Source organism: Myotis lucifugus, unplaced genomic scaffold (assembly GCF_000147115.1).
Source record: "Myotis lucifugus unplaced genomic scaffold, Myoluc2.0 scaffold_3, whole genome shotgun sequence".
NCBI lineage: Eukaryota > Metazoa > Chordata > Mammalia > Chiroptera > Vespertilionidae > Myotis > Myotis lucifugus.
In genome coordinates, this window is record NW_005871051.1 from 3,089,748 (window position 1) to 3,102,007 (window position 12,260).

General features: G+C 47.3%; 1 protein-coding gene across 1 annotated transcript in view; it reads right to left on the reverse strand.

Annotated features, from left to right (window-relative positions):
* The window catches only part of HECW2 (HECT, C2 and WW domain containing E3 ubiquitin protein ligase 2), a 241,822-nt gene that overhangs the window by 16,209 nt on the left and 213,353 nt on the right, over nucleotides 1-12,260 (reverse strand). Inside the window, 6 exon segments of the mRNA XM_023759762.1 lie at nucleotides 269-321; nucleotides 3,200-3,314; nucleotides 4,152-4,298; nucleotides 5,295-5,424; nucleotides 8,687-8,785; nucleotides 10,777-10,929. Of these exon segments, the coding sequence (XP_023615530.1) occupies nucleotides 269-321; nucleotides 3,200-3,314; nucleotides 4,152-4,298; nucleotides 5,295-5,424; nucleotides 8,687-8,785; nucleotides 10,777-10,929 (697 nt within the window).

Below are 12,260 nucleotides of genomic sequence, written 5' to 3' on the forward strand. Positions count from 1 at the left end.
CCTGAAGGCAGAGGCCGTCCCTGGGTCCCTGCAGGGGAGGTGGTACTTCCTCACCTCCCTCATAAAAGGCTTGGACTTGGCTGGGGCCGTGGTGCCCAGTGATGGAGCCAAAGGACTGTGCCATCCAAAGAGTCTGGAAACCGTGCACCCCACATTGGCACATAAACCCGGGATGGATTTATTGGGTGTCCTTAGCAAGTGTTAAAAACACACAATTCCAACAATAATTCTACTAATGCGTTAAAAAGATGAACCAATGGCGTCTTACCTGTAACAACCGCAGTCGTTGCTCATTGTTGAATCTCTGATTGTCGTGATACCCTAGCGAACCAATCACAAAAGCCTGTGTTACTTTGGCTTTTCTATCGTAAGCCACCACGACACACTGACAAAGGACCCCCAGACACATGTCATCATCTTGGACTCTTTAAAGGTCATCGATAATTTAAGACTAAGGAGAACACCGTAAACAATTTAAGACTAAGGAGAACAGGCCGTGTTTCCTTGTAGCGTCACCAAATACAGCGAGTGGAGAGAAGAATAAAAAGTGAGGGATGTTAACCCTATCGCCTCTGAAGAACATAATCTCGGTGACTGGAAATGCTTAACTCTTTGGGCCATTTGTTTAAGAAATAATTTGTGAAGGTCACTATGCCACGTGCTGTACAATGCTTGGGGGTACAGTGTCCAAGAAATCAGACCCTCACAGGGTTCCTGGGAAAGGAGAGACACATTAATCAAATAATTATACTGCCCGGCCAGTGTGGCTCCGTGGTTGAGCGTGGACCCATGCACCACGCAGTCACCGGTTCGATTCCTGGTCAGGGCACATGCCTGGCTTGCGGGTTCAATCCCTGGTGGGAGGTGCGGCCAGGGATCGCGCAGGAGGCAGCCGATCGATGTTCATGTTTCTCTCTCATCAATGTTTCTCTCTCTCTCTTCAATAAAAACTTATTTTAAAAATCAACAATTATACAAATTAGTACATAACTGCAAAATATTTTAAAACTACATATAACATTCATATTGTTTAATCAAATTACTTTTTAGTAATAGAAAAGGAAAATTGTACAACTTTAATTTCTTCAACGAATAAATCCCCAATAACCTTCAACCTAAATGTTACTTTTATTCCATCCTTAAGTAGAATTTAATAAATTGTTAAACGTGTCATCCCATGGGTAGATTAAGGAAGTGGTTGTAGATGCCAGTCCTTTCAATAAAGAAAAATTACCCTCAGAGACACGGCTCAGAGATTAAGGTTCAGTTAGCGGTTCAAACCAGTTAACTGACACCATCCATCAGTGTGCATCAAGCCACAGGAATTCTGGGTTGGAGGAAGTATGGTCCCCGTGTTGCAGTATCTGGGATCTGGGATCCTTCCTTCCTGCTTCCTCTTCGACCAGTGAGAGTAAGAGAGGATCCAAGCGAAGGGCCAATAAACCAGGCTGGGCGTGGGGACACAGGGCCAGCTCTTCCGTGCTGAGCAAACAGCTTCCCCATCTACAAAGCAGTGCACTGGCTCTTGATTTACAGCCTTGACGTTCTCTGACCCCACGCACCGGCCCTTTGCTGCCTCTCCTTTGCTGTGTGTGCCAAGCCGTGTGGAGGAGGAGGAGGAGTGTCTCATCGTACCCCCACGAACAGCTGCCTCACGGACATGTGGCGAGGGGCGGGGAGCCCCTCTTCTCGCAGTGCCACGGAGCTGGGCTAGCCGGCATGGCAGCTGGGTGCCCCACCCCTCAGCACGCTCCTCCCCAGGCGTTCATCTGATAAGCTCTACAACAGTCATAGGAATAGGTACTCGATGAGTCATACACTGTGAATCAAAGTTTATTCTGTATAAATACAAGAGTGGCTGACGGGGTGAATGGCACTGCTAGCAGAATCGCCTGGGGTGGGGGAAATGAGCTGGTACTGTTTATGGTAACGTGCAAGTTATGCAGACGGTGGAGAAACTGTGTTCTAGTTAGTGAGCGTATTTGGTTAACTGAGTTAGGGTAACCAAGGCCGTCTGTGGATTGTACTGTGGGCCGATGGGCAAGACTCGCCACGGCAGCTGAACTGCAGAAAGAGCAGCAATGGAAACCGCAACTGAACGCCGCCCTGCAGAGAAAACGGGCCAGCAGACGGCCCCCCCACCGGCAACAGCACGAGCCGGAAGAGCCACGCACATGCAAAAGCCAAAGCCAAAGCCATTTAGCAAATGTCAAGTTAGGTTTTACTCTGAACTTTTAACATTGTTTTTTTGAATTTCTGTTTCAATTTACAGGTAGCGAGAGAACTGTTCGGGGATGAATTCAGGGACTTCAAGTTTGTCTGTTTCACTCTCCAAGCTCAGAACTAGTGCTCACCTCTCACATTTGGTTTCTTCTGAGTGAAGAAACCAAAACCAAAACCTACACAAGAACAACTGCTACTTGTCACGACTTCCCAAGGGCTTTGTAATAATGCAATTTCAGGAACTGTACTCTTCCTTTGCTTAAACTCATTGGAGACAACTGTAGCTCTGGGCTACCATCCAGTCCTTTCAAAGTATATGGATTCAGCATCCAACTTCGATGGCTGCCCTCCCAGTTACTAACTGAGAATTTGCACTGCTCTATACAAACGCCATCGCTAGCGCTTCCCATTTGGTGGCGGGTCCTGGAGAGCAGTGTTTAGCTACCCTTCCAGCAGTTTCCTTGTCAGTGGATGTCAGGCCCGACGGGGGAAGGGCCTGTTCAGTAAACCACTTGAACGTTGAGAAGCACGTCCTGTTCCAGTCACGTGTTTCCACTGTGAAGTACACAGTGGAAATGTAAGAACACAGCGTTTGCTTACTAGGAAGTCCAGAGGGTGGGCCTCTGCGAGTTTTAGAGTGAAGGGAGACTACAGGTGGAGTCTGAGCCAGCTCCCTGCTGCTTCCCTACCAACACCATAAAGCAACTAATTAGTGCTCTGATGGGCACATTTCCTCACCCACAGTGAAGCGTTATGACATCCTGCGATGGTGTGTAAGCAGGCCTTCCTCCCCTGGGCAGGTACGGTAACTAGGGAGAGAAGGGACTGTCCCTAGCCCAAGGTCTCAAAGGAGAGGCGCCAGACCTATGATTAGGGTACAAGTGTCCTTGCTGCCCCGGATTCGGACCAGCAGCCGAGCCTTCTGCCTCCCTTGCTCTCCAGCTTAGAACCCAGCCACCCCCAAGCCCAGCATCACCTCCTCTGTACTCGGTGTTGTTTCTCCAGTCACTCAGGTCTATTTCGGCTGTGCCCGCGATGACCAGCTCTAGTTCCCTCGCATCGAACACAGAGACCAGCCTGGCATCCACCACCTATGGGACAGCAAGAATACAGGGCACGGCTCAGGCACCCAGAGGAAGCCCAGCGATCACTAAGCCTCGTCAAGAAAGGAGGGCACATGCAGTTTGGGGAATATGATGGGTACACCCTGTAGGCGCTTTAAAAAAACGGCAAAGCTCTCGACACACATATAAGGTATTTTTAGTACAAGGTCGATGAGATGGCTCTCGGCAGAATTTCTGTTTTATGATTGAGCACTGATTAATCTAGTTTTTCTTTTCTAAAAATGATATAGTGCTGTCCACCCGGCGTGGCTCAGTGGTTGAGCGTCGACCTAAGAACCAGGAGGTCACAGTTCGATTCCCAGTCAGGCCACATGCCCGGGTTGTGGGCTCAGTCCCCAGTGGGGGGTATCCATGATTCTCTCACATCACTGATGTTTCCATCTCTCTTTCCCTCTCCCTTCCTCTCTGAAATCAATAAATATATATATTTTTAAATAAAAAGATCCAGTGCTCCTACGGAAGAAGTCGCACGGATACCGGATCCTTGTAACGCCTGTGCAGACCCTCCAATTCAAGATTTCACATGTGGAGCATGAGATGGGACTGTCTGCATCCATCATGCGAGACGCATGACTTAAATGTTACCAGTGGTCTCTGAACTGTCAAACGCTGTTTGAATTCAGGTCGTTTTATGTCAACGCTCTCTTGTCACAGGCGTGAAGCTTTCTCTGTGTGTGCTCTTGAAACACACAGAACAAAACACTGGACATTTTACATGGAAAGAGCAGCCGTAAGTGGAGCACAAGGGGAAGCCTCGTGGACATGGGCCCGAGGACCACAGCCCCCGCCCCGCTGGCGCCGCACCTCGTAGAAGCCGCGCACCAAGCTCTCCGTCTGCTGCACCACGCCGCGCTCGATCCGCCACTTCACCATCCTCTCGATGTACTCCTTCTTGTTCTTCTCCGTGACCGGGATGTTGGCACCCCCGGGCTTCAGCTCGCGCTCCGTGATCTGGGTCAACACAAGAGGGCTGACAATGAAGCAAGTCCTCAAGGGGGTGAGAACGCTGTCCCGCAAGCAGGTGGGAGGGGCGCCCGGGGCCCACGCTCACGCCACGGCTCAGTGACACCGGGCATTGAGCGGGTGTCCAAGAGCCTCTGTGGCTAAAACATATGTATTGCCAGTGGGGAAGGTTAAGTTTTAAAAATCCTGACTAAACAGATAAGCCTTTTAAATGACCATAAACTGGTTCCAGATTCTGGGCCACTGTTAGTTGGATATTTGACAAAAACGCATTTTCTCAAATTCCTTTAGGGTTCCGAATCAACCACACATAGGAAACCCATATTTAAGTAAGACTGACTTTAAGGAAACAGAATTACATTCATGTGAATATTAAATTGAAAACTTCCAAAACACGAAACTCAGAAAAGCAACCAAATATTAATGTCTAAATAAGATTATTATTAATGAACTATTATGTAATTTCTGAAAGAAATCTTTTATGTAAGCAACCCTTCCGTACACTTTGTAAAAAAAAAAAAAATCAACATTGGTTGATTGGTCAATATTTTCAAACCTTCACTAAAATATTGTTTACTTTCCCTCAGCTTTGAATGATCCACTTCAGTCCTGAAATATGAATGAGAGTTAAATCCAAGTGCCAATTAAGTAATTCAACATTCAACTCTGGGGTAGCATGGACTTTTAAACATTGTGTTTAAGGCACATTTTAGTATCTTACATGGATATTTTAGTTGGGAATAAAAAGAACGTTTACAACACACAAATAGCTATCACACTCTGTACACTAGAACACCTTCATCTGCAGTTGGCATGAGAATCATCTTTGCCACCACGATGATTGTAACTGTACACAAACCTGGGTTTAAACCACCCAGCAAGCCCCACGTAAATACGCATCTGATCTTAGCCACTAAGTCATTCTTCACCGACCAGCTACCTCCAGTCACCACACTGAGACACCAGCTGTGCACACCCACAGACCTGCCCGAAGACTTCTTCGTTCACAGTGAAGGTGAGGTCCAGGATGTCATGGATGTCGTTGTCCTTCATCCACTGCAGGCTCTGGTGGAACTCTTCATCCAGGTACTCGAGGTCACTCAGGTCACACAGACTAGGATGACACACAGACGCGAATAAACACGTGGGCACGGCGAACAGCAAAAACCCAGAGTCACGAGGAAAGAAATGAAAAGTTAAAGACAAGAACAAGGTCAACACAACAGGCACTGGTTTCTGAAATGCACTTATTAGTCAAAGGCAGTAACCAAATCCGTGAAATCAGTTAGAAATTTGTTATACAGTTTTAACATCCTGGATGTTTATAACACATCTTAGGAATCACCCAGTCTGACCTTTCAGAGACAGAGTTGGAGGTGCAATGACTGACGGCCATCGGCACAGTCACCCACAACTCGTGCCCCAGAAGAGACTGGAACTCGGGCTGACAACTTGGGTCCAGTGCCCTTTTGGCTATGTTACACTGTCTTAAACAGTGCTGTCCTAATTAGAAATTCTTCATATGTTTCTATAATGCACGTGAGCTTTCCCCCCCTAAAGACCAGATATGGTCCACATTTACATACATCCCCTTTTTCTTCATGGTTCTCACTTTTTCCATGATTCTGAAAACAGCAAGCCCCAGAGTCTCTCTCTATAATTATAAGGGTTTTCTATAGCTCTCTCCTCTTTTTTGCTGCTGAGAGAGGATCTACAGGAGGTGGAGTAACTATTATGGAAATGGAAGGTGGTAACATTTGATTTGCTTCAGTTGTTTTGAAATTCCCTCCTGTCAGCCCAATTTCAAAGGTCAGGCTGTTTGGTTCAGTCTAAACATTTCGTAGGCTTCAGCTATGTTCCAGATCTCTTAATAGCTACTTGTTAAACACTAATTGACCTCCAGGAGATAATGGTCTAGCCACGGAGACAGGCACACAAATTGATGAGTTAATATAAGGTGATTAGTGATAGCCCAGGGTGGGTAACACTTATAATTTGTGCAATTGTGTATAGGTATGTTACACTCCCATTAGAAAAAAAAAAAAAAAAAAGGTAAGGCAGCTACAGAGAGCTCTCACAGCAAACATGAAGGACATGTACTTCGACCTAGAGATTCAGGGAGAGCTTTCTGGTGTAGGTGATACCTGTGATAAATTTTGCAGGATGTTTAAAAGCTAGAGAGGTGAAGGGGATGGGTGAAGAGGAGAATCAGGGGGGGGAGGAAAAAGGAGAAGAGCAGAACAACAGGAACAAATCATAAAGGCAAGGAGTATGCAGAATACTCCAGCATCCTGGCAGGACCAGAGAGTGACCCGCTAGACGGAATGTCCAGGGACTGAGGCTAGCAGCTGGGAGCGGGCCATTCTAAGGGACTTGGTGATTCAGAATGACTGAAAGGCTTTAGGGAATACCATGGTCAGCTGTGTGATGTGAATTTCAATTGTTTCTCTGGAAATGGCAGTCCGGAGGATTACTTAAAACAAGGGGAGGTGCGGTTGTTATAAAAGGGTGGGGATCAATTATACATCACCATAGTCATCTGGGAAAAATAAGACAAGGGTTTTCATTAGGGCACAGTTATTGAGGATGGAAAAGAGAAGATGAATTTAAAAAGTATTTAGGAGGCAAATGTGGAAATAAGTAAATGGGTTTGTTGGGGGGGGCGGTATATAAAGAATGATATCTAAAATAGGGATAGCAAATAAACTCATGTTGCAAGTCAACTCTGATTCGTCTTGAGGGCTATCAGTCAAAAAATCCCCGAGGCCACAAGTTCAGCAGGAACAAGCAGCATAAAGGACCTGTGGACTATCTCCTGGGGATGGGGCGGGAGGTGGGGAAGTTGGGCACCTCCTACTTCCTGATGGAGGGTGACTGCGGATTTCCGACCAGAGCCACGTAAGACTGTTGGGACCATGAACTGTAACTGGGCACATGGGAAAGGGTACACTTTCAGGTCAGGGAAAAGTGAGGAGTCTCGTTTCAGCCATGCTGATTTCGAGGTGCCCGGGAGACATGCATGGGAGACATTCAGTGGCATGTTGACCACTCAGCCTACAACTCAAGGGCGATCAAAACCAAGAGTGCTGATTTGAGCATCAGAAGGAGAGGAAACTGGTGAAGATATTTCCCCATGAGAACACACACACAGAGAAGGCCAAGAATGGAAGCTTCTGGAACACTGAGGTTTAAGGGAAAATCAGAGGAGAAGCCCACCAAGGAGACATAAAAGTGAAGGAGGACAGGGCCATGGATGCCATGAGGTCAGACTCAAGACACATGGGCGGGGTTTGTGATGGTCAACAGTACCAAAAGCAGCTGATGGCCCATTAAGATAAGGTCGAAACAATATTCTTTAAAAGCTTCGCTAGGTTACTGGCGGAAAGGAGCCAGGCACCGTGGGTGGAGGGTGTGCCAACGGTTGGTATAGACTGCTCTCACCGAAAGCCTAAATGAGATGAGAGATAAAGCCATGAAATGGGAAGATACAACAGGAGCTGGGGGACCACGGAAGAAGGTGCCCAGTGCCAGCTGCCCAGGGCTTCATCTGCCCAGATACCCACAGGGAAGATGGCAGACATCTTCCTACTGACCCTCTTACGAGCCCCCTATGCACACCTTATTTTCATTTGAGGTCTAGGCTTCCATTTACGGGGAATGAGCTACACAGAACCAACCATCTGTGCTGTCCTCTTGCAGGCATGAGCCACTACCCCACAGACAGGCGCCTGCTCCTGCTCAGCCTTGTCAGCTCCTACTGACTACAGGGCAGAAACTGTCTGGCTTGACATTTGGCAATAACTGCAAACTTTCATTGTGACAACAATGAAGGAAGGTTCTGTGAATGCCAATGTTTCCCCTGCCATCAGAAGGTACCGTTTTGCATGGAGGGAGATCACAGGAAAAATACAGGACTGCCCAGCCCTAACACACAAACAAAAATAGGACAAAAACAAAACAAAGGAGAATGGAAATGTGGCCTAAGAGCAAGCAGTTAAAAGTGTGCATAAAGCAAAATATAAAGTGCATCATATAACAGATAGAGGACTATGAGTCACCCAGGCTAACCCACAACTATTCTATTAATAATCAGCATTACTACCACAGGAATTCCAGTGCTGCAGTTGAAGTAGATTGTTTTTCAGAAACATGTGTTGCAACAAATGAGGATCAATTCTTTGAAGGGCAGCAAAACTAAGACAGTGGGGGCAAGACAGAAGGAAAGGATCCGAAGCAGGAAAAACGCAGTACTAAGTATATTCGTTTCAGAAACCTATCCCTCTCTTAAGTTTAGTAACAGATTTTGGAACCCTTTCCAGTAAGGGAAATACTGCAGCCTTACACGCTAACTACACGAGCAATGAAAACACTCTTACATTCTGAGGAGGGCCTTGTAAAAGGGCCGTGTGAAGAAGGCATCCAGCAAGTACTGGTGTATCAGCGCCAGGCCCAGGATCCTGCCGCTGAACCGGAACCTGCGGAGGAGACGCACGCACGCGGTCACTTACACCTCCCGGACCAGGTTCTAAATCGTTTCACTGCATTTTGACCATCTATGTTTGTGCAAGATCAACTGCCTCCCGGGCCGCGGGCATGTGTGTGCCCTCTAGGCTGTGTCTTCCCGAGGCCAATAGTCACAACTACGAGTTGAAGGAAGGTGTCTCGCTCATATTTACAGACACGCTTCTCCCCCTCCCCCCGTGCCAAGAGCATCTACTATCTGCACCCGCATGGCCACCGGGAGTCCCCTGTGCGCACTCAGCGAAATTCCCCCAACCGCTTCCCAGTGACCGAGAGAATGAGGCCGATGGTGGAGGAGGAAACGCTGTCTTCTCATCTGTTTGCATGAATACGAGCAGGATTTGTCTCATGCAAACCCAGCAGCAATCCCCCTTGGAGAAAACCCCAGTCTCAGAGCGAGAACGTGCCTCTCCCTGTGCTCTCTCAAGCCCCACCCCGACCATGGTCACCACCAAGAGCGATGCGTGTGGGCATCTGCGGGAGTTTCCTCCTGGCACATTCTGTTCCCTAAAACTTCAAGGCTCACGTCCATTCTGAATCACTTGGGAAACTTTACTAAATATGTCTGTGGTGACTGGGCTTGCTGACTAGAGATGGACCCTCGTTTTCTCTTTCGAAAGGACTCCGTTTCCAGCTCTTCGAAGGTCGGATGCCTTCCCAGAGCGTGAGTCCCCCGGGCTCCCTCCTGCCCGTGGAACTGGAGGTTCACAGCCATCCGGGGACAGATGTCCGGCAGCTTTGTTTGTCCTTCTTTCCGCTGGTGTTAGCACAACTGCAACGGCTTCAGTTGGGAGGACTCCAAATTGGAGCCAAACGGAAGTTCATTTGAAACATAAGTCCTAAAAGTGATGCCCTCCACCCACCAAGACTAACCTCATGACTCAATTTTTTTCATGAGTCCTACTCATGGGTTTTTGTTGTTTTTGTGTGTGTGTGTGTTTTTCTGTGTTTTTGGTGTGTTTTTTTTGTCACTATCAGTGAAAATGAGCAGAAACAAGTAAACTGGGTTATAAAACTAAAGTCTGTACATGCAGGAATTTTTTAAAAACGTAAGGACGTTTAGTCAGAGCACAACCGGGGATTTTCAGAATAAATAATGCCCAGACGGGGCTCCTGTGCCACTTGTCCTTGGTGACCGTGTGTGAGAAATTAGAAAAAGGGGCAAACCCAGGCCACAGCCTTCAGGTGGCTAATCGGGTCCGAGCGGCCGCCGCTGTGAGTCCACAGCCTGCCCTTCTGCCTCCAGTCGCTCCAGCCCCTCTGCCTCCCTGTGTGAGCCGCTGCCCAAGGGCAGCTCTAGAAGCCGCCTGCCCTCGGGGGCAGGACTTTGCCCCACTCACCCTCACCCCCCGGAGCTCAGGGAGCAGAGAGGGGCCTGGGGATCTCGCCGGGAACCTAACATCATCCATAACTTTCATCGGATGGGAGAAACCCTTTGGATTCTACCCAGCTCACTTAAAATTGGTCCAAAGGAACACAATCTATTCCTGCTTGAGACTGACAAGAAAAATCAGAGTCAAATGAGATGTTTAATTGAAAATACGGCCCTATTCGGTTTGTCTCGATGGTTGGAGTGTCAGCCTGTGAACTAAAGGGTCTCGGGTTCGATTCCAATTCCAGTCAAGGGCACAGACCTCGGTTGCAGGCTCAATCCCTGGTCAGGGTGTGTGCGGGAGGCGACCAAGCAATGTGTCTCTCTCACATCAACCTTTCTCTCTGTCTCTCCTCCTCCCTCCCACTCTCTCTAAAAAAACACACACACACACACAATGCATGAAATCTCCTCCAGTGAGGATTAACAAAAAATAAGTAAGACCCACACCAGCCAGGGCAATAAGAAAACATGATTTTCTCTGAGGAAAAAGGTGTTAGAATCGAGGATTCCTACAAAAATGGATATCACAGAAATCAGCAGAAGAAAGGTGTTGAGGAAACATTTACTTACCATTCATGGTGATTGTCCACAAAAGCGGACATGGGACTTATCTGCACTGTGTATGTGTCATTGGCCGAATATTCGAATAAGCCGTAATATGGGTTGAAGAGTTCTCTGGACACCAGGAAGAAGAACTCTCTGGAAGGTCCACTGTAATCCAGCCTTTAAAGAAATCCACAGAAAGAACAACCAGTTGTATATTTTTTCCTATACATTAGACGCCTTTTCTACGGAGCTCAGCTTTCCACAGAACACGCATCGCAAGTCTAACCTCCCGCATTCCAGGACTGTACAAAACCAACAGGACCATCCGATTTCCTGAGCGCATCCATGTCTTGGCCCAGGACAGCGAAATGCACATTTTATGGGGAGCACATCCAAGACGAAAGCCACACATCAGATATGGGATGCAGCAGGCAGTATGTACTCTGATGGTGTAAACAGATATGAAGAGGTAAATATTTTCAGTGTTCGGGGCCAGGTTATAAGGAAAGGGAGAACAGTGGGAATACTCTCTTGAAAGAGGGCAAAACCAGAGGACTGAGCTGCCTACCTCCACTGACATGGAGTCCTTCCTCAGGGACTTCTAAACACTTTTAAATGGGGGAGGAGACTTGAGTGCATTGGGTGAGAGGCTATTACAGATGAAAGACCCCCTAGGAAGATCAGAGGCAAAAGAAAATGGAATGATAGAGTTCCAGTGAAAACTTTAAATTACAAAACACCAAGGAAGATTATAGACAAGAAAAACGAGGGTGTCAAAAGCTTCATCATGGAAGAATTTGGAGAAGAGGCTGAAACTCTAGCACCCAACCTACCGTGTAAATCCCACCTCAGTCACAAGGACATCAAGGACAAAGCGAAGCAGGAAAAATGACTATGTTAGGTTTGAGGAATGACAAGTGGCCAACAATGCTGAGAGCAAGGCATGCCGTCCAGAGGCATTTGCAACAAGCAGCTGGACTCGTTAAATTTAAAGCAAAAAGTATAAAGGACGCCTACCCCATGATAAATGCTTATGCCTGGGCTCAGGGACAGGAAGGGAGGGGAATGGAAGCAGTGGGTACGTTGGGGTGGTGGGATTTTTATAAGACTTCATTGGCTCACTCTGCTTTTTGCCCCTTATGGAATTTCCTCCACGGGCCCTACTGCATTTTTTTTAAAGGAAGTCATCTGAGTCTTGTCCAGTGATGGAATTGTGTGATAGAGAAAAGAATCCTGGTATAGGTGGCAGATGGAGCTGGGAGACGAGTAAGAAACATAACATGACTTTTATTCAGAGTTGAGAGTTTCAGAGAATTTACTTGGAACAGACGTCAGCTAGTCACAAACTGCTTTCTCAATGTTTGCCCTAGCTGAATATAGGCGTATGCTGTTTCCTTCATATTTCTCATGCAGTCAACTTTAAATCCACTGGCTTTTTCAGTGCAGCCTTGTCTTACACAATGTCTCTGAAATTATGATGTGCTAGCTTTATTTTTCCTGATACCCAT